This window comes from Cyprinodon variegatus, unplaced genomic scaffold (assembly GCF_000732505.1).
Source record: "Cyprinodon variegatus isolate N-32 unplaced genomic scaffold, C_variegatus-1.0 Scaffold471, whole genome shotgun sequence".
Lineage (NCBI taxonomy): Eukaryota > Metazoa > Chordata > Actinopteri > Cyprinodontiformes > Cyprinodontidae > Cyprinodon > Cyprinodon variegatus.
This window is the reverse complement of record NW_015150924.1, coordinates 516,002-543,383: the sequence shown is the minus strand read 5'-3', so window position 1 is coordinate 543,383 and position 27,382 is coordinate 516,002. Positions and strand designations below refer to the sequence as shown.

The 27,382-nt window shown below is 37.3% G+C and overlaps 2 protein-coding genes across 3 annotated transcripts; both read right to left on the bottom strand.

Moving 5' to 3' along the window:
• Window positions 1–2,576: 2,576 nt before the first annotated feature.
• Window positions 2,577–5,971, bottom strand: rps8 (ribosomal protein S8). The gene is made up of 6 exons (XM_015389724.1): window positions 5,947–5,971; window positions 5,075–5,181; window positions 4,747–4,846; window positions 4,376–4,551; window positions 2,993–3,122; window positions 2,577–2,731 (listed from the first exon to the last, which is right to left on the bottom strand). The coding sequence occupies exons 1-6, from the start codon at window positions 5,948–5,950 to the stop codon at window positions 2,622–2,624; spliced, it is 627 nt and encodes a 208-aa protein (XP_015245210.1). The 5' UTR covers window positions 5,951–5,971; the 3' UTR covers window positions 2,577–2,621.
• A 2,453-nt stretch (window positions 5,972–8,424) lies between these two features.
• On the bottom strand, window positions 8,425–25,588 carry hectd3 (HECT domain containing E3 ubiquitin protein ligase 3). Of its 2 annotated transcripts, none has more exons than XM_015389717.1 (20): window positions 25,510–25,588; window positions 24,757–25,204; window positions 22,031–22,284; window positions 21,773–21,908; window positions 21,481–21,602; window positions 19,759–19,872; window positions 19,500–19,582; window positions 16,811–16,976; window positions 16,620–16,701; window positions 14,918–15,100; window positions 14,789–14,841; window positions 14,535–14,703; window positions 14,328–14,441; window positions 13,374–13,463; window positions 12,883–13,089; window positions 12,671–12,800; window positions 11,101–11,175; window positions 10,934–11,015; window positions 10,779–10,850; window positions 8,425–8,694 (listed from the first exon to the last, which is right to left on the bottom strand). In XM_015389717.1, the coding sequence occupies exons 2-20, from the start codon at window positions 25,108–25,110 to the stop codon at window positions 8,610–8,612; spliced, it is 2,571 nt and encodes an 856-aa protein (XP_015245203.1). In that variant the 5' UTR covers window positions 25,111–25,204; window positions 25,510–25,588; the 3' UTR covers window positions 8,425–8,609. The 2 variants fall into 2 exon arrangements, with proteins under 2 accessions (XP_015245203.1, XP_015245202.1); XM_015389716.1 differs by having other exon boundaries at window positions 24,757–25,207; window positions 25,510–25,582.
• Window positions 25,589–27,382: the final 1,794 nt, after the last annotated feature.

Below are 27,382 nucleotides of genomic sequence, written 5' to 3'. Positions count from 1 at the left end.
GGAAATCAAGGTGCCAGAGTCTGGAGGAAGACTGGGGAGAAGGAAATGCCAGAAGTCCAGTGTCAAGTACCCACAGTCAGTGATGCTCTGGGGTACCATGTCAGCTGCTGGTGTTGGTCCACTGTGTTTTATCAAGGGCAGGGTCGATGCAGCTACCTATCAGGAGATTTTGGAGCACTTCATGCTTCCATCTGCTGAAAAGCTTTATGGAGGTGAAGATTTCACTTTTCAGTACGACCTGGCACCTTCTCACAGAGCCAAAACCACTAGTAAATGATTTACTGACCATGCTATCACTGTGCTCAATTGGCCTTCCAACTCTCCTGACCTGAACCCCATAGATAATATGTGGGATATTGTGAAGAAAAAGTTGAGAGAAGCAAGACCCAACACTGTGGATGAACTAAAGGCTGCTATCGAAGCATCCTGGGCCTCCATAACACCTCAGCAGTGCCACAGGCTGATTGCCTCCATGGCACGCCGCACTGAAGCAGTTATTTCTGCAAAAGGATTCCCCACCAAGTATTGAGTGCATAACTGTACATAATTATTTAAAGGTTAACCTTTTTTGTATTAAGAACACTTTTCTTTTATTGGTCGGATGGAATATGCTAATTTTGTGGCATAGGAATTTTGGGTTTTCATGAGCTGGATGCCAAATTCATCGGTATTAAGAAAATAAAAGACCTGAAATATTCCAGTTAGTGTGCAATGAATCCAAAATATATGTATGTTCAACTTTTATCATTACATTATGGAAAATAATAACTTTATCACAATCTAATATTTTTGAGAAGGATCTGTAGAATTGGTTTAACATTGTTTTTATATTTTTATGGGGGAACAGAACAAAAGTAATTCCCAAAAATCAGTGCAACAGCCCTTCATTTGATAAGACTCAGAATCAAACAGTCATCTGCAGCTCTTGACACCTCAGTTATAGAGGGGTAACAAACTGATGCTGCCTCAATGTGATTGGAGCTGAAAGTGCAGCACCTTACATTTTTTATTTAAAGGTAAAAAAGATCAAAGAAACCAATGAGTTATGATTGTTGTGCCAGAGTGCATCATAAAATAGTACTACTTAGTGCTGTGTCTTCGGTATAGGGGTCAGGACCAGCTCCAAAGCAGCACTGGCCCCTTCCCTAACAGAATATAAAGTTAGTCTTTATAACCACATATTCATAGAAAAGTTTATATTAACTTATCTCTTTAAACACTGCTAACACAGGGTTCACAAAACTGATCCCTCTTTCAAGCAGAAAAACATTCAGACCTCTGGCTGAAATGTACATGATGGAATCAGAGATGCTGCAAATTTTTCAGCCACACACCCAGAATGGAAAGAAGCATCATTGAAATTAAGAGCCCATTGAAATACAAAAACCTTAAGTGTACATGAGAGCAGCCTGATATAAGCTTGCAGCTAGCTGAGGGTCACAATGCACTGAGTCAAGGCAGGATGCATCCTCTTTAATGTCATATCTATACACACACAAATAACCTAATTGGGGAAGATCACATAAATTCAAATCTCTTTCCAGCTTCTAAACTGTACTGCAGTATCTACTGCCAGTCCATTTGCAAAAAAAAAAAAAAAAAAATCCTTTTTTCTAGACACTTTTCTTCACAAAAACCAGTCAGTACAGTTGGTGACATTTACCATAATTTCCACAAAAATATATTTTTGGCCTCAAATCTAACCTGACAAAAAAAAAAAAAAAAACACGCATGGCTCTAAAACCAAGCCACTTGATCTAAACGAGTTTTCTAAATCGTTCTCAAAGATCAGCAAGCCATCTTTACCTCAAATACCTAAAAACAGAAACGCCAAGATCACTTCAAAACTTAACTTAAAAATGCAGTTTTTACTCGTGTCCTCAAAGATTTTGGTAACATTTCAGCTCGAACCAGCTAGATCTTTTAGTTAAGGAGTTTTATTTCAAGATTTTATTTGAAGGCAACTTTTCCCACTGAATGCTCAACAGACTACTAAACAAGTCACTGGAGCCACAATGAGCCTGACCAGGTGAGAAATGCAAAACTAGCCAACGACCTAAGAATTCTAGCAACTATCAATAGTATCCTTTGTTCAAACTTCTTATTGTTGGACATCAGTAGTTTGATGTACTCAAACTACTAACGTACTCCTGCTTTAGCTGTAGAGGCTCAGCATATGTGTCAACAGCAAAGGCGTTATGCAGTCAAAGTCAAGAAAAACTGACATTTCTCTAGAGGCAACAGCAGCTGGATGATCCATTTTTAGGAAGGTGTTTATCAATTGTTAAGTTTTGCAAAAAATAAAAAATAAAATTCACAGGTGAATTTGATTTTTCCGAATTTCACCATTAACTTGAACAGCATCACGAGCTTATGAATACAATTACGGAAAACAAATTGCATTCTAATCTGTACTAGATAATTTCAATATTCACAGTTCTTCCCCACTTTAGTTGAGAGCTCCATGTTCATTAAGAAAAGTAAGGCCAAAAAGACAAGACAATATTTTCAATCATGTCCCCTATAATCTTTGTCATAAAAAAAAAAAAAACAAACAAACAGAGGAAACCATCAGGTGTGGGACATTTGACTTTTTATTGGTGTATCAAACAGCTGTACATCTATTTGCCTTTCTTGGCCTTGATCTTCCTCAGGTAGAACTCCAGCTCCTTGCCCTCTAGGACATAGCCGTCTGCTCTGCCACACTGGCCCGGTCTGGAGGCAATGCAAGCTGTGGAAAAAACGAGGAGAAACAACCTCAGAGAAGAGTTTCCATAACGTTTAAATCCTTAACATGTTAAATATCTTCAATCATATCTTTAAAATATCCAAATTCCACACAAGCATAATTTGATTTTAAATGTCCTGCCACAAAACACATAACGTGAAAGCTGTAACAGTAAAAAAAAAAAGTAATTTAAAATCAATTATTCACAGATCAGAACAGTCAACTGACATGAAACATCACACAGGCACCATATTTCTGACTTACCAAGCAGTTTTCCCTGCAGGAACTGCTCTTCCAGGAGAGTGCTGATCTTGGCTGTCTTTTTACGCTCATCGTACTTCTTTTGGGTCTTTTTGGACCTCTTCTTGTTCAGGATCTCCTCCTCTTCAGGAGTCTGCCACAGAAATTAAAACCACTCATTGACAAAAAATTACTATGCTCTATACAACTATACATTTAGCTTTTTTGGCTAAGCTAGCAAGTCTTTCTCAGGGACTCTGATGTCACCACTTTCATTCAGTAGCAGAACTGGTCAAAGTTATCATCATGGAAAGACTTGCACCAAATCAGAGGGTATTTCTGTTACGATGCTGTCAAATTATATTTCATATTATCCATATCAAGCAGTTAATATCTGAGGCTTTAAAAGGCAATATTAAACAAATTTGATTATTCACTTCTAAACATCCTAACGGACCTTAAAACAGAACAAAGCATTTCCAACTAATTTATCACTTCAATACTTTGATTTTCCCAGCAGTTCTTTTAATCATAAAATATGCACATTATATGGCTTATGCTGACTGACCATTTGGTAAACTGTATCTGGAAAATGTCAGAATTCTGGCGTTATTGTAGCTCTGATTTCTGACCCATTACAATACCAGTTCCAATCATACATTTTAATCACCAATTTTGTAATGTCAGACAAGGTTTGGTCAAGTCATAATTTATATTGCAGATATATATATATAGCAACTCAATGGGTATGAAAACAGACCCATATATTGACCAATAAATGGCAATATTAAGCAGATAGAGGATTTTCTAACAATGTAAGACAGTATCATCATCTGGTTTACAAAATATAGATTGAATAAGAGCATGTGTAGAAACTCTAATCCCCATTTTGTTTATCTAAACTTAGTAATACAATGTAGGGCAGATTAATAATTAATCATAATTGATTATTGAGACAATCGTCCACTAATTTATTGTTAACTGGACTATAAAGACTCAAAAAATAGGGTTTCAAACTGGTTCCAGAAAGGGCCGTGTGGCTGCAGGTTTGTTTCCAACCAGACTCCATTCATCTCATCACAGCATCGCGCCAAGGTTGGACTTGAGATGACTGGAGTCTGGGGTGCTATTGCTTGGTTGGAAAGAAAAGCTGCAGCCACACAGCCCTTTCTGGAACCAGTTTGACATTCCTGCTCCAAAACATGCACCTAGAAAAAAAAATAAATTGTGATATTATAAAAAAAGGTTTAATTTGATAAAATCCTTAATGAACCTTTGGCTATCTGATTATTACTTTTGAACACTGCATTTTCAAAAATTATGGCACTAAACATCTATGATTGAAGTATAAAGTTACATAAATGATATTAAACTACATCTTTTACTGCAGATGCACGTCGAACTTACCAGCTTGGCTCCCTTCTTGCGTCCCAGAGGAGTGGCATAGTGTGCCTCATACCACTGCCTGAAGGGAAGACTGTCAACAAGGACGATGCAGTTCTTCACCAGGGTCTTGGTTCTGACCAGCTCATTGTTGGAGGCATTGTAGACCACGTCGATGATCCTGGTCTTGCGTGTGCAGCCTGAACACACAAGGTAAAGCAAAGTTAGAAAGAGAAAAAACAACAAAAACAAAAAACCTGAAAAACGTAATAGTTTAGTTTTACGGTAGATTTTTCCTCAGAGTCTTTGGTTTCTCCACTTACACTCAGTAGCAGAACTGACAAAGTTATCATCATGGAAACAAGATCATTAAAGGCCCAAACTTAAATGCTCACCCTCAGAGCCCCATGAGAAGTTTCCAACATCTAGCCTCAGAGCACGGTACTTCTTGTTCCCACCACGGACCCTCACTGTGTGGATACGGCGAGGTCCAAGCTACAAAAAAAAAAATTTGCAATTTTTGTTGTAAACAGTAATTTGAGGTAAAACAGAAGTACTAGTTTGTTACATTTCAACGTGTCAGTGTAACTATGACAAGTCCTACCATTGATAAGCTCAAAGCTTTGTACCAAAACAGCACAAAAAAGAGCCTACCTAAGGTCAAGTTTTCATCACCCACGTTAATTTACATTTATCAAAACACCAGCCAGGCTGTTCACTCACCTTTGTGTTTGCAGGTGGACGTCCAAGCTCATACTTCCTCTTCTTATGGTAGGGCTTGCGTTTACCGCCAGTCTTGCGGCGTTTGTGCCAGTTGTCCCTTGAGATACCTATAGGGAAGAATAACGGAAGTGGTCATACCAGAGGTTCTCTACTTATATTCACTTTAAACACCAGTTTGCTTGAGTGTTCAGTTCTCCAAGGTAAGGTTTGTCCACATTCCAATTCGGAATCCGCTTAATAAGAGTTTCATCACAACACTCAAGCAATTACAGAGAATATTAAAAAGAATCACTTTATCAGATCGACTCTTAAACACGAGGTAATTTCTGGACTTCTAAAAGCTGGAACACCCAATAGCCACTATAAAACCTAGAATTCCTAAAAGTATCAATACAATACATCCACAGAAACCCTTTAATAGGAAATGTGCATGTATCTCAACTTAATGTATCAAAAGCAGCATGATAATTCCTAGCAGCACGCTAGCTTAAGCTAACAGTCCACACCGCACATTAGCTACCACACGTTTAAAATCCTTCTCAAAAGAAGCTTCCACAAGCCAAAACCATTTATACTCACTATATTTCCAAACAATGTATTCTTATCAGCTCTGCAAATAATTTAATGCCTCATTTCAGCTGCAGCACCTTGCTAAACACGGGTAACGCGAGCAGCCATCTTTGAACATTACACACAGCTACTGATAATTTCAACATAAAACACAATCTGCAGTTTTTAAGAATATAAGTTTGAGCTAGATAAGTTTGAAAGGCATTAAGCTACCACATGTCGAACCATTGAGATGATATTCCTTCGTTAAAATATGAGATGGACAAGGATTCAGTCTCCGAGCTTCACACGAAAACACGTACCCATTCTCAGGCGCCGGCTAGAAAGAGGAATCGCAAAGGCTCATGGGTAAGTTTGAAGCTTCGGAAACTCGCGAGAACTTACGTACTACGTCCCAAATCCCACGTAACAAACGTGACTTAAAAACCCCACTTTATTTCAAATGATTAGATGTAAACGGCCTCCCACTGTTGTAAATTATGATGAAACTATTTGTAAGTGGGCTACACAACATATGTAGTTGTCCTCGTAGCCTAGTAATTCCAAAAAACTTTATTTACTAGTTACTACGACATAATCATTTACAGGTCAGTAGTATAGAGGAGAAGGGTTGCAGGTTCTAAGTAATATATGGTGCTTGTGGCCAGAAAACTGAACGAAGTGAAGTGAAATTCTTTCACTTGACATAAAAAGCTAATTTTCCTCCATCTCAGTGCACAGGATTACATCAATAAAATAGATGGGCAGAGGAAAACACGAGAAATAGGTACAGCAAAATATATACCCCAAATTTGTCTAATGTCACAGAAAATATCAAATTATATTCTGGTGACATATGTGGACTATAAAGAATAGTCACTAAGGGTTCGGTTAAAATAATTGTTTTATAGTTTTATTTAAAAGCAAAGCACTTGTTATTTTCTGATTGAGTAAATGTTGTCAGTAGTCTGTGCTGGTATTGCTGACTACCACATTTAAGATTAATTTTCTGTGAGTCCAACTTAAGAAAGTTGTTTAGAGACACAATTATTACCTCAACTTTTAAATAAAACATAACATATTATTATGGGTAAACATATGCTCTTGGAAATTGTTACTATTTTTAATCAGCTGCACAGCAATTCATTTGTATTTTTGAAATTTTGAAATGAGGTGTGTTGTCTGAAAATTTGTATCTTTCTTCTATTTTATATTAATTTATCATATTTACTCACTATAAAAGTTTTCACTCAGTCTGCTTCTCTCTCAAGGTCACTCATTTCTCTCCAGGCTGGTGTTTGTAGACCAGACTTTGCTTCTTCCCATAACAAATCAGGTTCTTTCTCAAGGTTTATTCATAACATGTTACTGTTAAACAAAGTGTGTGTAATTTGTTATGACTCTGATTGCTTTCCATTGTTGTAAGTAAGGGGGGACGAACCCTTGCCAGATCAGAACAGAGCAGAATGTTGTGCCTTAAGGGCTTTATGATGACTGTTCTCTCTTTGCAAAGATATTAATAAATGTGCCGACTGAGTGAAATCCATCGATCTCCGTTTATTTAACTAGGATGAATAGTTTTTCCCATGACAGGTGAAACAAAATGTTTCATAAAATGTGGTGATTTTCTTCTATAGGAGTTTTTTTTTAAAGTTTGTTTTAAAAACCCTCAACTCTAATATTAATTTCTAAGCTTATGGCCCAATATAGACACACAGACATATTTACTGTACTTGTAATGTAATTCTATTGTGGGAAACATTTAGGGAGAGTGGTGGACTGGATGCTAGGGCATGTAGCTTTGAATCCTGATGTTGTGAGTTCAAAACCCACTCCTACAAATGGCAGCCCACTGCCCCCCAAGGGGAGCACTGTACTTGTGACAGTGTAATTTAAATAAAATGCTGGAGAATACACAGCTAAAAAAATAAAGGTAATATCTAAACAAAAATCTAAAATGAGTTACATATGTACAGTGAGGAAAATGAGCATTTGAACACCCATGCTGTTTTGCAAGTTCTCCCACTTAGAAATCATGGAGGGGTCGGAAATTGTCATTGTAGGTGCATGCTGAAATACTTATTTTCCTCACTGTAACTACGCTTCCATGAATACTGGATGACCGATAGCGGTGGTGCCTTAAGCACTGAGTGATCACCCCTGCACATGTTGAGAATTAGTATCAACAAACTCACCTGTAACCTACTGGTGATCAACATAAGTCTATATAACCACATGACACAGGGAGATCAGTCCCTCGATCTTCTCGCATAAACAGTGATACTGAGGGTCCAAATGCTCTGGCGGTCATCTGGGATTTATAGAACCGTAGTTACATACTCATGTTCTATTTCGTCTCTACTGACCGCCAGAGGCAGTGCTTCAAGCACTGTGACATATGCCTACAAAGTCCAGAGGAATGCCGTGAGAAAAGAAAAAACACTTTCCGTCCAGTAGAGAATGAGGTGTGGTCACGTTCACCTGATAGAACCTAGCGAAAGTGGTCTGCACTGACCCTGAGGCTGCTTCACAGATGGATTCCCTGTTATGGCAGCCAAAGATGGCGACAGGCAGCTTATGGAGTGGCACGGCACTACACCCGGCAGTGTATGCCTGAGATATCGCTCCCACAATCCAATGTGCCGACCTTTGCTTCGCAAGGGTACAATCTCTCCCAAAAAACTAATGTTTCTGTTATCTTTTCTGGAAAAAGGTATCAGAATCTTCCAACACATAATATCTTAACAAAATCTGAGTGCTTGGATATGATTGTAAAGACATGAGAGATGATTTAAGACATTGTCAAAGAACTGTATTTATTTAAATGATAATTTCTATATGAACTCTTAATGAGTTAAATTCATGTGTCCCTACAGGTTCTTTATTATACACAGCTATTGTTAACTGGCAGTTGTACATGTGTGAATATGAACACGTTTTGTTAAGGAGGGACTGTAGTAAGCAGCAATCAGTGCAGCAGCAAAGGTCACTCTTCCCAGGGGCTCATGTCGGTGTCGATGGCCACACAGTTGTACGCAGCATAGCGCAGCTTTTCTTCACACACCTTGGCACTAAAAAGGAGAGCAGGGACAGATTCACTATTAGATCACTTTCTTCAAGTCAAGTATGTGCATTTACTGCTTGCTTTTTCATTTCATTTTTATTACAGTCCTGTCATTTGCTTTTTTTAACATTGTTTCATGAATAGTTTCACATTGTATGTTGTTTACATGACTGAAAGGATGCAAAGAAGAAAAGCTTATATGTGAACCTTTCTCCAAATATATAAAATATTAAAGATGGTCTGATGCACAATTTACAATATAACTTCAAACCACACAGGCAGGTCATGTTTTGACAAAAAAAAAAAAAAAAAAAAATCAAAGTTACATTTATTTTGTTGTTACACATTTTATAGCAGCGTATACGATTTAATTGTTATCAATTTAAAGTTTTTTTTAAATTGATGAACAGAAGAGTTCTTTATATTTAGGAGCATGGCATTCAACAGTTTGACTCCAACCACACAGATAAGTTTAATAATTTAGATTTTATAAATAGTTGAGTTGTATGTTCACTTCTTTAAGTTTTAATAATTAATATTTCATTTTTGTTTGTAGATATCAAAGGTTGAATAGTAGTTGTGTATGTGTTTCCCCAAACATCTGAGCAATAAATAAAATAAGGCAGCATTATTGTGCAATATAAAAGCCTTAAAGCTATCAATTATAAAAATTTTTTACTTTATGAAGGATTGTGGTATTTTTACATAATGTCTTTCTAATGTAGCTCCCATGTACATGGGATTTCCAGTTAAATTTTCCATCTAGCATCACACGCAAAAATCTGAAATGAGACACTTTTTATATTTTGTCCATTTACAGACAACTTCATAGTAAATTTATTTTTTATACAGCAATCAAAAAGGTTTTGGTATAATTCTGGCTGAATAAGAAACTTCTAACCTAAATTAGATTGTTTTAGTTGCCTAATCTGTATCCACTTTATTGATTCCATAGCAAGATTTCACCAACTCTGTTCAATTTCAATCTAGTCGTGATCTTAAGGGACGTTGAAGGTGGTCCTTTACATCATAACTCCATGAGCTATGTGCAAAGCACCAATACTCCTGGCAGCAGAGTAGTCTTACAACATGATGTTTCCAACATCACGACTGACGTTTTCGAATGCCTCATTCAGAATCCCCTAAAAATACTTGAATTTTCTTTTGTCCGACAATTAAACCTTCAAAAGCTTTTGATTTGTGGCTACAAATATAAGCAGGCAGTTCATTCTGCGGCATAACAAACAACAGGATAAAAAGTGACAACCAATCAGGAAATTATTCAGATAAATGTAAAATGTACTTGGGAAGCATTGATTTGTTGTTGTCTGATGGGTTTTTATTACTATTTGTACTGATGTTTATCCTAAAGACCCTTTTAATTTCTTCCAAGGATTGGAAGTTTAAATTACACTAAAGGTCTGTGACCTGTGACTGTAAAGCAGCGTCTAATAGTGGTTTCTAGGAGCTCTGGCTTAACTTGTAATAGAACAGAATGACAGTGTGAATAAAGCAACAACCTTTTAAACATTTTTCATTAGTTTCAACAAAATGTTATTCTCTGATCCCCCAAAAAATATACTTTTTTGGTAAAAAAAAAAAAAAAAGGAATTAATGTTTAGATTAAATATTTCTCTAAGAAATAACAAAATTTGTACACAACATAGCTAAAACTTGATCAGCCATCTCCTTTTTAAGGAGTTATATAGTTTTTTTTCACAACTTCAACAAGCCTATTTACTAAACGAGATGTCAAAAACTATTTTTGGATTGTGAAGGTGTCAAAACTAAAACTGAATTGTAGAGAAAACTGGTTTTGGATGGGCTAAATCTGGGATGTGATACATCTAAAACAGGATCCCAGGTACCAAATCCTATAAAAAAAAGTTCAACTAATCATTCTGAAAGAAGATAGTTAAATAAAAAGCTAAATTATTCCAGTAGGTTTCTGACTACAAAAACTATGACAGAGGAGCATCTTTATGATCATATTCTTGTTTTGACTATCAATGATAAAAAAACATTACAGCTTTTTTCGGAGGATACCCCTTTTCAAAACTACTACATCCAAGACACTTAACTTGGCCATACCTTGGATAGTTGGGTAGATACAGAGTGCTGGAACACGTGGACGACTGTGGAAGCGAGTCCGCTGTGTCTGACCTGGTTAAGTTAACAAGTTGGAATCATTTTGGTATTTCACTATCCTTAGTAAATAACTCTTAAAGTATAATACTGGTGCTTACACTTGTTTGTCAGGGAAGACATAAATCGGTGCAGGGAGCCGACTTCTACCCGTCACAAACCTCAGAAACCTGCTGCGATCCTCTGAAAGTTCAAAAATAACAAGTTTAAAGGAATCGTCTTCACAGATTTATATTGAGAGCATTCTAAAATGTGACAAAGAACAAACCATTGGTGAAGTTTGACAGAGCCTCCCATAAGTACTGCACTCTGACATCACTTTGCTCCAAGTCTTCATAACGTGCTGGTAGATAATAAAAACATCATCATTATGTTAGTAGTGTTTGGATGGATTTTAACTTTATCCCACATTACATTTTTGTAGTATCTTAAAGAGCTAAGACTATTTAAGCTCCTCAACAAATAACCTGGTTAGTCATAAAATGGCAATGAAATGTGGAAAATGAGTTTCACCAGTATAACTCCACTGATCTTTGCAGGTTTTCACCCCTTTATAAATTTTCTTGCTTTCTAAGATATTGATACTATTTCTTGGTGCCAATACAGGAAGTCAGTCTAATTGTTCCTCCTCATCTTCCATTAATCATATTGTTAACCCTTTATAGGGCAAAGAGTGAAATATTTTTAAAATCCAAGATTTCAGCTCAAGAGTGTTATTTAAGGACATAAGACTTATTACTTTTGTAACACAAAAAGTATATTCTCATTGGAAAAATCAAGATCATAATAACTACCAAAAACTGTTTTCCCAATATTGTAAAAAATAAAATAAAAATCCAGCCCTTTATAAGAAATTAGTGAGAAAAACATATAGAAAGAAAGAAGCACATATTTGTTACATGCTGATACAGGGACTTTTTTTTTTTTTTACTTATTAAATGAGCTTATTAACTTTTTAAACAATTTTTATTTTTTAAACAAGCTTTTTAACTTTTGTTACTTAGCTTATCAACATTTTGACTTATTAGCTTTTTTTTTTTTTTATTGGCAGTAGATAACATATCTCGCGCAGGAGGCAACATTACATCACTGGTGGTATTCCATGTAGCAGTTACACTCGGCTTTAAGGCAGAGGTGGACCTTGCAGACCACATTTGAGTGGTAGGGTTTAACCATCATAACTTGGACGATAAATAGTTAAGGGTTGTCACATTAAAAGGTAACATTGCCAAAACTGAGCCAGAGTCTGACTGGTAAATGGATTTCATAAGAAGAAACTGCTTAGGTTGTATTCACTTTTTTCTTTTAAATCACATTTTACATTTACTGAAAATGAGTCCAAAGTTATTTTTGTGTTAACCCTTTAACTGCCTTGTCAACCTCCAACCTCCATTTTTGTTGAACAAATGGTCAACCATTAGGTTGATCAGGCAGTTAACAGATTAACAGTCACTTAGCGACTGTTAATCTGGGCCAGCAAAAGCTGTTTCATAGGAGACTTATTCATGATCAACACCCTGTCAATAACTGATATTATATAATATGAAATAATTATCTATGCTGATGACAGTGAGCTTAAAATCTCTGTTACCACAGACCATCAATATAAATAACTGTATCAGCCATAATGCATTCAACAGCCCTGCAGGATAATTGCTTTTGCTTGTAGAATTTAAAGGTTAGAACATAACCAGGACCAGTACAAGAGGATCCAGCATCTAGTATCTAAGCTCCTTAGTTCTGGATCCAGCTCAATAAAATCTGGAATGTTTTCCAAACTTTTTGGCCTCTCTCTATATATATGGGCCGATTTAGCTCCATCGAAGGGTAAAACTTACTAAGTCGTTTCAGAGCCTCCAGAGTGATCTCTGGGTCTCCACACACTTTCTTTTCCACCTCCTGCCATGTAAGGAGGTCCAGTACGGCCTGGGGAACCACCTTCAGCAGCCCTGTCTGCATGGCTGTGATCTACAACAAAATCAAAGAATATCAGATGATCTAACAATAAAAACTGTAAACAATAATAAACCTACAGGAATTAATCTCTAACCTGCTGTTTGCTCTCTTCCAGCCGAGCTTTCTGCACCAGTCGGATGAACTCTTTCCGGTCCTCATACCGAACTGGCACATTGCTGCCACCTGGGATGAGGTCCATCATCTGACCGTCTGTCAGCGGGGTTGTGTAGAACAGCTCTTCCCCAAACCTGAACTCGAACGTCTCCTTGTCCATGTTCTCCATGGCTTCTAGCAGGTTTACCTGATCACAGGTTGGAGGAAAATTTATGGGAAGCCACTAAAGACCAACACATCTTTTCTGAAATTATGTGTAAGATTTACAGTCAGACACGGGAAGAACAAGAGACTATACCAGTCAATTAAACAAATAATAATAATATAAAAAAATACAATATAAACTGGCCATCATTGTTAGCTAAATCCAGAGACCATCCTGCTGTAATTAAGTCCCATTAAGAGTCTCCTCCAGGTGATTAAATCTTTGATGTTTCTGTGGAAGTAAAGAAATGATTTAAATGTCCTCACCAGCACTGAGTCCACTGCTGGGAAGTCTTTGCTCCAGCTCACTGCCTCCCCTGTTAGCTGCTTCCAGACCAGGCCTGGCAGAGCCAACACCTGTGGGATGAATACAATGATGGATAAAAAACAAAACGAACATCCCCTCTTGGACTCTCTCTCTTATTATAGTTACATTTACACCACAGACTTTGTTGTATTTCATTGCAATTTAAATATTTTTCCCTTTTGACACCACTTTGTTTCTATATCAGTTTGGTTATTCTTACTGGAAAGTCAGATTTAGTCTTGGCCTCCCTAAAGCTCTCTCTTAGCTTCAGTCTCTGGGATTAACTAATCTGGATTGATATAAATAGAAGAAATGGATGTAAAGATGTAATGATGTAAGATATTAATGGCTTATAACTCTAAAGGGCTGGTTTTACCCCGCAGCAGTGTGTCGCAGAGAGCTGGTCACAGATATTTTTGATTTATGCCCAATTTTGAAGCATGGTGTGCGCTATGTTATTCCACGCCACAACGCAAGAGGGACAATCGCGAACTAGATATGGGTCTAGATACGGCCGAGGAGGTGAGGAAGTGGGGGGGACATATGGGCAAAAAAGTGCGGGGATCCAGGTGGAAAAAGGGTCCCAGAGTTTTTCGCGCACCTCAGTCTTCAAACTGGTCCATCTTAACAAGTTGTTTTCCGCAATGGCGGTCAAAAAAAACAAGCCGGTCAGGAGAACTCATAGCGCAGAGTGGATGTAGATTTGACCAATCAGAGGCCTCCTGTCTGAGGTCACCTACAATTTTGGAGAGGTGCAGCAGTGTCTGCGGCAGGAGCGGCGGCACATTTGCATTCACTGCGACACACACGCAGACGACCTGGTTTCGAAGTATAAATCAGCCTTAACAGATAAGGCTTCTTGTTTCTTTATAAAGCAGACATCCTGCAGGTATACAGGAGTAGGTGTTACTCACCAAGAAGTCTTTTCCTCTGAGAGCAGCTCCCATCAGCTGGCCGATCCACTCGTATTTATGGAAGTCCTTACAGGACGGATTCGGGACATAGTAATCTCTGGCCTCAAAGTCTCCCTGACAGACAGCAATAATGACGGCTTCAGAAAAGTGAAGCTCGTTGAAGCTTGATGCAATCTTTAAAAGAGCTGATGAGGTACGACCTGCTACCTGATTGGGGGTCCGGGTGAAGAACGGCAAAGGCATGGGACACTCAGCCGAGCTGGGGCAGAGCTCCTCCGACATGTCTGCCAGGCTGTCCCGAAATCCTCCTCCTTGGTCAATGATTCCCTCTGCGATGAACTTGCATTCCCACCACTGGTCATAGCGAGCCGGCCATCTGATCAAAAATAGAAAATTCGGGTAAATCTTGGTTCATTAACCAGCATGACCGAGTTTATTAGGACGAAGCTAGGAAGATGTACCTATAATCTAAAGTCTTTTCATGTTTGTCAGATGGCTTGAGACCTTCATACACCTTCAGGAGCAGAGATAAAGATTAGAGCACAGTAGTAAGATCTGACTCAGCTGAACCACTGAGACTAAAGACCAACCTGACTGAACACAGCGTTCTTGCAGCTGGGGTCCAAAGACGGGTTGTCTCTGTGCTCCATAGCCAGACGTCTGTTGATGTAGAGGCGAGGCATGAAGTTCGGCTTGCTGGTCTCTGAGTCCCTCAGGCACTGAATGATGAGAGCAGAGCGCCGTTTGGACAGCAGCAAGAACTGCTTTATGCTCTACAGGGCGCCAAAGGACACAAAGAAATACAATCATTTTCATTTTCCTTTTTTTTTTTTTTCAAAAACATATGTAGTGGTACCAAACCCTTAATTTCTAATTTCTTAATTTCTAATTTTCATTTTACTCTCTATACTGTAAGTGCAACCTTTCACAATCATAGACAGGTTTCAGATATTGCGGGCTGACAATGGAACCAAACGACCCGCTCGTCAGTTTCAATTTGCATGTTTTCAAGCAATGCAAGGCCTTGTTTTTGGTCCATTATATGAAGCCTCAAACTCAATGCGAATCCAGACATTTTGAATTGAGAAAACTTCCTGGAGGGGAAGCAAAACATCTTCAAACTTGGAAACAAAGTCCAGTGGATTGTTTTTTAAACCTTTACGGGATGTAGAATTCTTTTTAGAGGATCTAACATTCCTTTTTGTTTCAAACTTATTTCTACACTAAAGCGAAGCATTAATGCTCAGCAGATGAGCTCTTTGCACAGCTCCATAAACATGCATAGTGCACTCTTAAGTGATTAGGGTTTTAATTATCTTGATGCAAAAGATTTCGTTGAACATTTACACAATATAACAGGAATGGAAGCCTAGAAACACTAATAACTTCTGATATTATATCCCAATTTTCTATACCTTCCCAACACCTGGAAATTATTTATCAGTTTCCATAATTTTCCAGGGTGAGTAGGAACTGTGCAAAGGGAAGATCCTTCAATAAGCTTTTTTAATTTAATTTAATTAATTTACCAGGTAAAAAAAAAAAAGTCTGTGGAGATTCTTTGAATAAATGGGAGTTCTTAGTGCAGAGGAAAGGAAAGGCTGAGCAGCCTTTGGGCTAAAATGATTAGAAACAGAAATAAGGCCAAAAATCAAGCTCAGACTACTACTGCTACGAAAGCAAAACATTATCAATCATAACTGAAAATGGTGAAATTATGTGATATTTGCTTCTTATAAAAAGAGAAATCAGATCTGTGATTTATTCCTCAGTGGTAAGGTGAGGTTGAGTCAGCTAAATGAGCCACTGCTGTTCCTTTTACAGAGCAAGAAGCTATTTTAATTTTCAGCGTTTTAGTTTTGTTTGTTTCAGATGGCTTCTTGTTTCAGATAGCAGATACTTATCACTCAGGTAAAGAAAGCAGATACATAATATTGATCATGTTGCTTTAAGTGAGATGCAGCAACTTTTCCACTATGATAGCAGAAGCTCCTTCGTCCATGATGCTTTTAGTTTTGATCTGTTGCAGGTTCTGTATTCTAAATAAATCACCATCTCTATTATACTTTTAGTATGTTTTTTTTAATCAATAATCTCATCCATATTCTTAATATTTTTATTATGAAGCACCAGAAGAAAACAAACTCATCAGCTTGAATATGTAAACGAACATTGTCTGACCTAGCTAATTGGACATTCTGTCGATCCTATGTTTGTTAACATAGGATCCTCCTATCCAAACCTTTTAATTGTTCACAATCTGGAGCATATAAAAGTTGTGCCCCGACTCACTTTGATCTGGTTAAAGGTTCCCAGACTGTAGTCCCACGCTGGCACCAGGTGTGGCAGCACACTGTCCAGGAGAGTGATGAACCTGCAACAGATCAAATGTAAAACTCAAGGGAGTGTAAAGGCACAATGGATTGTCAGAAAATCTTATTGCATCAAGAATACAGTTCTGACCAGCCAAAACAAATGCTTACCTCTGGATCACCAACGCCCTGCGGTACAGGTTATCGGGCGGCGTGCCCTGCAATCGGGGATAACGCACCAGATTGGAGGAATGAAAAACATCTGCGTTCAGACCCAGATCCCTTTCACACGACGACTTGATCTTTAAACCTCGTATTCGGACATCTATCCCCTCATCTGAGAAGGCCAGAAAGATTGAAAGTTTTAGTTAAGTTGTGCAGAACAGAAATTAAATCTAATCTCTTGTAAAAGTTAAAACTATTTTGTAAATAACATCATTTTCAAACATTTTTATATATTCTGAAAACCACCCTTATCATTTCTTAACTGATTTTGGATTATTACAAAGATTTTAGCCCCAAATGCAGGAGTTATCTAGCCTCGTGAGACCATCCTGATCTCGCGAGCTTTCAAGGTTTCACTCGCAGATCAGTCTGGAGACTCTCCGTTAAAGAACATCCAATCAGCGTTGGCTTTGAGGCGGGTTGAGGTGTGACGCAACAAGAAGCGCGACAGTTCAGTCTAAAGAACATGGTGGCTTCAGCCGATGAAACTAGCGTTAGCATGGCTATCGAGCAAGTTTTATCGGAATTACAGAGTATTTCTTCACTGGAAGAAGAGCAAAACACTGCTCTGGAGGCTTTTCTCAGAGGAAAAGATGTTTTTGCTCTTCTCCCGACTGGTTTCGGCAAGAGTAGCATGGCTTGTGGTTGTGTTTTCGTCGTCGCTCTGTTAGTACGTCATATGCTTTGCTGATCTGATTGGTTTATTTGGCCCGTCTATCACCAACATAGGCCAATCAGCTAACCAGTATTTATGCCCCTTCCCAAAATGACTTCAACGGAAGGTTTCCAGATGGATATGCGGAGCAAATCCATCTGACGGAGTCAGGTTAGGAGTTATCCTAGAGATAGAACAGCATATGTTCTGAAGATAAATAAGTGCTTAAGCTTTATTTTAAGCCAACATTATTTTTTGCTTTTATTAATTGCATCAATATTGAAGACTCTAAAGAAAAATTGCAACTTTATGTAGATGGCACCATTCCTTACTCAGTCATTTAGCATTGGAGGGGGGGGCAGTTGCTGCAATTCCATCTTCTTTACTCTTGCTACAGGCATAAACTGATTTAGGTTCCTCATGTGAGTAAAAACTACTGGCAAATGTTCAGTAATTAGTCCCATGTCTTAGATGAGCTTCACCACCAGTAGAAATACCAGAAATTGTCTAAGGAAAATGCCACCCTACTAAAATACAGAGTATTTGGATGGATTAGGCATGTAAATATGTAAATCTCTTTATTGTCCCACAAAGGGGGAAATTCGTTCTCTGCATTTTGACCCATTCCCTTGGGGAGCAGGGGGCTGCCATTGTATGGGGCGCCCAAGAGTGGAGATCTGTGGGGATCAAACAGGGTACTTGGAACCTTCTCAGAGCACAAGCGCACTGCTCTAATCCAGTAGGCCAACACTGCCCCCTAATTATGGCATATTTCTTATGAGAATAATAATAATAACTTATAAAAAAGGTTACATGGTTAAGGTTACATTTCTTATTATAACTTTTGTTAAACTATTCATATACAACCAGTTTATTTTTAAACTTATCTGTTAAGTCTGAATCACTTTCCCATTTTACAACAAATTATTCATAGAATGCATCGACGTTTACTTCATAAGCCGAGAGAACAAAACAGTAGTGGGGATTTGGTTGCAGAAAGGTTTACTTATGCACTAATATCTCACAGCTCTTGCTGTGATTCGTAATCCTTGAATTAGTTTATACATTTATATATTTTTTCTGAATATAATAAATGACCATTATCATATTTTGCAGCCTGGTCTTGCAGTAAACTTTATATAACACTAAAGTTCACATTGCTGATTAAAGTTACGATAAATTTTCTGTACCTGTCGAGTCCAACTGCTGTATCTAAGTCAGACATTGTCTATCTTTCTATGATAACTCATTCTAATATTTCTTCTTTGAAGTCAAACTTTTATCTTGTAGCACGTAACGATGTGCCTTCTTACAAAATTCTCCTTCGTAAAAGCAAATCTATAATCCAGGGTTTATACAGGAATGATTAACTCAAATTTAATGCTCTTTTAATGCTCTTAAAAATAATTTGAATGCCACCAACAGGTACCTATCGACAGGCTGCAGCCAGGTCTCGAATTCCTCGTTTTCCAACCATTTTTGTTGAAATTTGCTATTTTCCCCCCATTCTCTAGCTTTTTCTCCGACTCAACCTTCTTTTCTGAACATACAGCTTAGGGAGCAACCGGAAGCAGTTCCACGCAAATAAATCATGATATAATATGTCTGACAAAATTGTTTTTATAAAAATTTTTTAATAAAGCATTTTAAAGGCCACAATAAACACATTTAATGAATTTGAATGCCAATTAAGGCCTTAATTTAAACAATAATAATTTTATGACTTTTAATCATTTTTAATGACCCGCGGAAACCCTGGAATTACAAAATTGGTTCCAGGTTAGGCTTCCATGATTCAACTAGTCTTTAGCATCAGCTAGCGGCAATAAAGCTGCAACACTGACCAAACAAAATCTTTTTTTCTCGTGCTATCACTGAAGAAGATATCCAAACCAATGTAATGACAAAACAAAAGGCTTTTAAATTTTAAACCTGGTTTATTTTCATAAATAATGGAATTATAAATAAACATCAACTGACCTCTACATTCCTCGATTCGTACTTCTATAACAGGAAGATGAGAAGTCATATCCTCCAGAACACACACCTCTCCAATCAGATTGCTGCAAGATAAAAATCAAGCTATATTGCACATAGAGCAGAGATTTGCTGGTATTATTCTGGTGTAAGGGCAATGATTATGGGGCAGTTGTCCATAAATCTTCACAAACCAAAAACAATTCCGGTGATATGATACCGTTCTATGCAGGTGGGTAAACTGTATTGGCTAAAAGCTCACTCGTCTATGGTGACATCACTCAGCTTCTTCAGGTTGTCTCCTTCTCCTCCATAGACTGTCACTCTCTTTGGCATGTAGTTGTCATCTGTTGAGTCCACTGTCAATATCAGCTTACTATAGGAAAAAAAAACAAGCCCGTTATAAACACTGGCAACTTGAACGACAAACAATGATTCTGTGCTTTTTGCTTCACTGTTGAGGTTTCGGCTGTAGAAACGTATAATGACGTCATAATGACGTCTCTTTAAAATGCAAATCTGTTTTGCATGTTAAATACACAGGTAAATGGCTTTTGAGTAAATAGTGCTCATGCAGTTTTTCTTTACGGAAAGCAGTTAGACAAGCAAAACTACTGACATGAAAGCAGACTACAAAGGTTCAAATGCAAAAGACTGCAGGAGGTTTTGGGAAAATGCTGGGTTTAAGTTAAACATTTGGGAACAGCAAGAGAGTCAAACTCAAGCCAAATACCACAAATTGTTAAGGTCACTTAAGCCACAGTGTAAGTGCTTCCATGGATCCATAATAACTGCTATCCTAACAATGCTGGTAGTTAAAAAGGAGCTAAGACCAGGAAGCAGGATGCTTCCTAGTGGCATCACAGTAAGCATTTATGTGACAGGATGTATAGCCGTATCCCCCCTCATTGAGTTTACTGGATTATTTTGTGACATGTACCATACATGACACATGCCAATTTCCTCACCTTTGCATGTTTTTTTTTTTTTTTAAAAGAGCTGCATTTGTTCACTATATTATTTTATAGCTTTTGTTTTTTTAGCTCCTCTCCAGAAGCTTGTTGCCTCAATTTGACCAGAATCATTCATGTGTGAGTCCGTTAGGTAATGACAGCCATAAGGCTAAAGGCGGTCTGGATTCAGCACAGCAGCCCACAACTCCTCTCCTTCCCTGGACAGCGTTCTCATGGTTGACCTTATGGAAGGTGAAGGGATAGGAGCCAGGACTAGGAACATGAGATAGGAGCTACAATTTGAGGTATTCGGATAGAGTCTGAGAGGCTGTTTTAAAAGAAACAAAATGCATAAATTTTTGGAAACAACCCTTTATCTTCTTAAAGTGATGAAACATTAATCTGAGCCGGATTCAACTTAATAACAGCTAGAAAATGAACCAAAATGAAATCTCCAAGATCAGGGCCAGTTGTAGGTGTATAAATGAAACTTTTAATTCTATCATTTCATTTATTAAAAGCACACTGCTCTGATACCTTACATTTATTTTGCAGTTTTAGCTACTTTGTACTCTTTAAAGAAAATATACTTCTACTTAATCAATATGCAATATTAATATGATACAGGACACTGAAATGCAACACTTTTCGGCCAATAAAATACAAGGTACGGAATTCATTTTGCCCTGTCCTCTGTGTTTAACCCAACTTAGAGAGCAGTGGGCAAATCTTCAGCAAATGGGGAAGGTTTAGGAATCTGACAGAGGGATCTTGTGACTTAAATGCTTTGCTCTCTAACCATTAGGCCGCCAGTAACAAGGTCGGTTAAAAAGAATCTCCCAGTAGCAAATGTCCACATATGAGATCAATGAAGAAGGTATAAAGGTAAAGGCAACAGAAATAGATGAATCAGTATGAAAATGTCAGATGAAAGAGAGACAGGTGACTGTAATGTCACCACAGCATTATTTTCTATTACTGGGTAACCTTTGCCAATTTCTTATGAAGAAGACACAGAAAGAGGTCCTTACTTCACCACAGTGCCTCTCTTCATGTGCAGGCGGATCCAGTGCTGCCCCTGCATGCCGTCGCTCTCCCAGTAGGTTTCCGTGTCGCCATCGGTTAGACAGTTCACCCCACCGCTGGGATCCTCCTGCCATTAAACATCAGGTTAGGTTGTTTCATGCACCATGATCACAATCATTTTTCACCAGGAGAACTCAAAGGTCTAGTGAGATCTGTTTTCCGTGAGAAGGGTAGTGAGAAGGGTTTGTGAGCTGTAAGAATAAGTAAAGCAGTTAATAAGAGTTAAACGCCCCGCACCGAACTTGAAGAGACGTCGATGCTGGTGACGCACTGCTTCACGCTCCCCAGGTTCTCGTCTTCTTTTCCTATGTGATCGTAGAAGTAGTGCACCAGGTCTTCGTCACACTCATACGTCCAGGTTGGAGGAACGTGCCTGGAAGTTTTTTTTAAGGTGTAAACGTCTTCACTTTCAATGTTTTTAACTTTGAATGTTTGAAATTTGCAGCGTAGCGACTTCATAAAGAGTAAACAGTGACTTCAAACCAACTTGTTCACCTCAGCTTCTGCACGGCCACGGAGTCACATTCTGCGATTTTGGGTTTAGAGCCGATGTAAAGCGCGTTCTCCACGTCCACCACCTGCTCCCACCTGTGGCAGGGTTTGTGGTCGTAGCCAAAGAGCTGCTGCTGCCTGCTGATGGTCTCCGGTGACTCCACGGGAACCAACCTGTCTCCTCCCTCGGTGTGCTTACACACCAGGATCCAGCCTTCCTCCAGCTCCTGTCCCGGTCGGAGCTCCTCCAGCTGCTCCTGAGAACAGAAGCAGATTCTTTGGTCATCACAAACATCCCTCTGAACAACCCACTGGTGAGATCACACAGAGTAAAGGCGCAACTATTGTTTGTACAAAGGTAATTTCTCCAATTATTCCCAAAGAAAAAACAAACTGAAATATCAAAAAATATCAAAAGACCAACATTTTAATCTAACTTAAGGCAGTAAATTATGTCTAAAAATGACATTTTAGCTGGAATTGAAAAGTGTAGGGCTAAAAAAGGACAGCTTAGTAAGTGCAGTGACTAGTGATGGATGCAGCAACACTGATGCGTTGGCGCATGGGTCAAGTTTATTGAACAAAACTCTGTGTTTGCATCGCTAAAAGAAAGTCACATGACCGTTACAGGAGCCGTTTCGCACTAACTCTCAAGCAACAAATCGTTTATAAGGAAGCCTGTCTATCAAATCAAAAGAATCTGTGATCGTTTTGGGTTCATCACTTAATTCATCAAGAGTTATGAAGCAGCTTGTGGCCATAATAAAGGTTTAATCTTTGTGGGAGTTTTCTGATATTATATCAGAAATTTGGTATTTCTTTTAATTTACTTGTTTCATCTTGTTCCTCTCAGTTTTCATTTGATTTATCTGAATTTAAATTCTTTTCAGGTTGGCTTTTAGTTTATTGTTCTTACGGTACTTACTTTTTTTTTTTTTTTTTACAAAAATGTGTTAAAAAAAACTCAAGCATTCAGATTCACTTGTAAATGTTCACATTATTTAATGACTGCATCTAAAATATCAAAGATATTTTACATTTAAATGATATGAAATATACAATATAACATACCATGACTTAAATTATATTATTGTATATGTTAAGTCATCATATCAGTTGTCAGATAGGCGGCATGTAGTGATTTTTAGAGTCCAGCAGGTGTCAGTATTTAGTGATATAATATTAATACAGTCTAGTCTAATTCTTCATGATACCTCATCCACCCCTCACTAACAGTGACTGTGCCAGCAACATCTGATTATGAATTACAAAAAAAATGAACAAACCATGAAATACCACAAAAAAGGAAAATATTCTGCTGATTTTCTATGTATACAACTAATCTAAATGATTTCCAAGATCTCATTTTTAAGAGAAACTGATTTGATACAGCAGGTATAAAAAAAAATACTTGGAGGGATGCTCTTCAAAAAAAAAAAAAAAAACTAAGAAAAGCATTCTAAAACTTATTTAAAAGTAAATAAAATAATTAATCTCCAGAAAGAAAACTATTCAAAAATATTCTCATTAGGTTTTCACTAATTTTACTTCTCTAAAAATCTCTACTTTTGCCAACAATATTCACTCCTGCATAGAAATAGCTGTTTATATCTGAAGCTGAGCTTGAGAGGACCTGTGTAGATGTAAGCAAGTATTTTTAAGTCATAGGTAAGAATAACAAGCAGGAACAAAAAAAAATTATATACAACAATAACATCATTATAGTATTGTAGTGTATGCAATACTCAGACTGCAAACACAAGTGGAGTGCCAGAATTGATGGCTAATATATATGAAACTTGCATTCCACAGTAATATCAGCCAGTTGGACTTTGCCCTACCTGCAAAATATTACAGTGATAGTTATCTTGTTCTACTTTATTAATGATTGAAACTAAATTGTGGACACACAGATCACCAATGATATTTTAGCCACAGGTTGAGAAAAAGGGTTTTAAGTCATTTTACCACCAGTCTTTAGACAACAAAGCTACTGTTACAGTTTGTTATTTTAAAATACACTTTAGCTAAGTCTACACTTTAAAGTAATGAAGCAGATTTTCTGATCAATAAGGCTGGACAAGTATATAAAGTCTGTATAATACTTGGATTTGTACAACAGGCCCAAAATATACAGTGTGCTGCGACTCAAGACAAGAGTAAATCCATTTTCACGCTATGTTAAAGAATAATCTTCCTTTTTACCCCCATTTTTAACCACCTGACTATTGGGCTAAATGCTCAATGCTTTTTACATAATCTATGACTGTCCTTCCTGAATAAAAAAACATTAGAAAACATGCTGACATTTTGCATGCTAAAGCTAAGGAATACCTACCTGTGCAAACAGAGCTTCTGCACAGCGTAGCCCGAGATTAAGGAGCACTATCAATAGTAAACTACAACAACATGTGCAACAAATGTACTTCATATTTGCAGATACACACAGACACATAGAGATCTACTTTATTTTACTTTATGTCATGGGTAAATTAGGAGACATGGCTCTAAAGAGCAAAAATAAATCTGGGAAAAATAAATGTGAATATGATGAGGATGGTATGTTGTTCTATTCTTTATTATTTCTATCTAAGAGGTAAAATATTTTAAATTAAATAAAAAAAAGCTAGAAAAATACATGGAGCAGAGCCCATTACTTTATTCTTGAGAAGATGGGTCGACTTGAAAAGCAGCATGAGGGTGGAAGAATGACTGATTGATGAGCTCACCTTGTTCATTTTGACCCAGAGACCCTGGCTGTTGCAGTACTCCTCCCCTGTGGTCCTGATGCAGGTCCCTTTCTTCGGCTCAATGCTGTACTTGCATGACTTCTTACAGTGAGGGACCTGATGAGGACTTTCAAATATAGACAGGAGGGTTTTACCCACAGTTGATCCTCCTGGAGAGGCTCCAACAGAGGCAGAGGAGCTGGATGATGAATCCTTGCATATTTTGTAGCAGACCTCTTTGGGAACATAACACAGACTCTCTGGGACTGGTTCACTCTTCCTAAAACTCTCTATGCACTTGTTCAAGAAGCGGATCCTGCCCAGGAGGAGATGAGGGTTGTCTCCCAGAGACATGATGGATGAACAGATGATCAGCAGCTCAGGGAGGGGAGTTCAGCTGACATTACACCTTCGTCTTGCTTTGTTTTCCAGCCTGGATGCTGGGATGCTGCTGTCAAATAAAACACAGAAAAACATTGAGCAACAGCAGGCTGATCATTCTGCTTTAAAGAGAACAAGGTGTCAAAAGTCATCCATGATCTTATCAGTGAGTAAAGTTCACTCACTCAGTGAATTAATCGCCTCATTTCAAAAAGTAGAAGTCACTGTGCTAATGTTAGCATGCTATGTGTTCTGTAATATCTGAGACACTCTATTAAAGTCAAAACTAGAATAACTGCTTAGTTACGATCTAATGTTAGAAATGCGTTACAGTGTTTAAATACATGTTAAAACAAGAAACAGTAATCATACCTGCTTAGAGTATTTTAAGTGTCGAAACTCGCCTGTTCGTCTTGATTTCTAACAACGCGGAAGTGCAAATCGGCTAAACTGAGCCTTCTGGGCTACCGTCCGACTTGCTTTACAAAATAAAATGAAACAATTATCGTTTATATACTTAGTTGGCACAAATGTCAGGTTTCAGAAAATGACGGAATTTACGCTTTAGTATATGGTGCTAAATTGGGGCCAAAATATTAGTTTTTTTAAATAAAAAGAAATACATTTTAATTGAAAAACTAAAATTTGAAAACTGAATGTTTTGTATGAAAGTTGACAAACACAACCATTCAAAATAAAAATAAAAATACAAAGTTTTTTTCACAGTTTAGAATAAATACTGATTCGATTCTGGAATAATTTTGAAGAAAATATGCTTTTTATCTTTTCAATATTTTATATTCGAGGACTAATTGTTTTCAGTTCAGTTTTTATGTTTTCGGAATTATAATCTTTGTATTTTGTCAAAAAAAAATTTGTTTCACTTTTTAGCCCCGCATTTGTGCAAGGGGCGTGGTTACATATGAGAGGGGCGTGGAATCATGATTGACAGTCTTAAAGGTGGAAGAAAACGCTCTTCAAGCACTGATCTCTATTTATTCACGATTGCTGATTGCCCGATGGTATTATGGGGTTGAAGAAAAGCCACCGTCCGCCATATTGGTACTCCCTTGTTAGACCAGTCACAATGTAAAAAAATATGTGCGCTACAGCATCGAACAACGATATGATATTCTCATTTTCATGGTGACTTAAGACTTTTAAATTAAAGATAAATTCATCACTTTGACACACACTTGCTGTTTACTTTAACCTATAATTAAAAAATAGCCACATCACATTGCATAGTCATTATGAAGTCTTTAAATCATGTAATACAACATATTATACAAATCAATCGCTATAAAATGTATGTGTTAATGGAGCACAATAATACAGATGTGGCAAAGTGCTAAATTGATTACGTGCATGTAATATACATGTATTTATTACATTGGTACGGTAATTACATCTTAACGATCACTGGTAGTATGCGATAATAAATTCCCAGTAGCTGCCTGTAAATGAGGCTCTTTTCAGGGATTTTAATGCTCTGGAGCTATGAATTAAAATTTGACATAGGAAATAATAATAATAATATAGATATGAAGCATTTACTGATCTAATAGGGGCAAAATGCATGTTACTAAATGCTCATCATACCAGTGCACAGCAGATCAACTGCTTTTGACGATTTAACCAATATATAACAGGAAGCTAAAACTAAGTTTTAGCAAAATGTTCTGGCAGCTATTTTTACCAGCCTTACTGTATGATATAGTTGAATTGTCTCTGTAAAGTGCCTTGAGATTGAATTTGTGCTACGGTATATAAACAAAGTAAATTTAAATTAATTAACCTGATGTTCTGCACAATATTTGCACCATATATGTTTGATTATCATCCTAAAATCTTTGATACAATTTTGGAATATTTTAATGTGATGATATATATTTACTGTTCAGTTTTCTAAATGTATATGCATCATGCTTAATATTACCTTACAGCATTTTTGGTTGTATGTTTTCAATTCAATGCACTTAGAGAAGTTTCAAAATATGAGGAATAGTAACTATATATTTATTATTATATAGTATTCTTTTAGATATTTACACCAAAATATTAGTATTATTTGTTTTTAGTAACACTACAAAGTTAGACACTGTTCTAATTTTGCTGCATATGCATGTATATCTTTTTAATTTTCATATATTTCATATGATGTTTCACAGCAATAAAAAAGGGAAAAGGATATTTACCATTCCATCTGGATTATTCATGTTTTAATAAAGAATAAATGTAACGG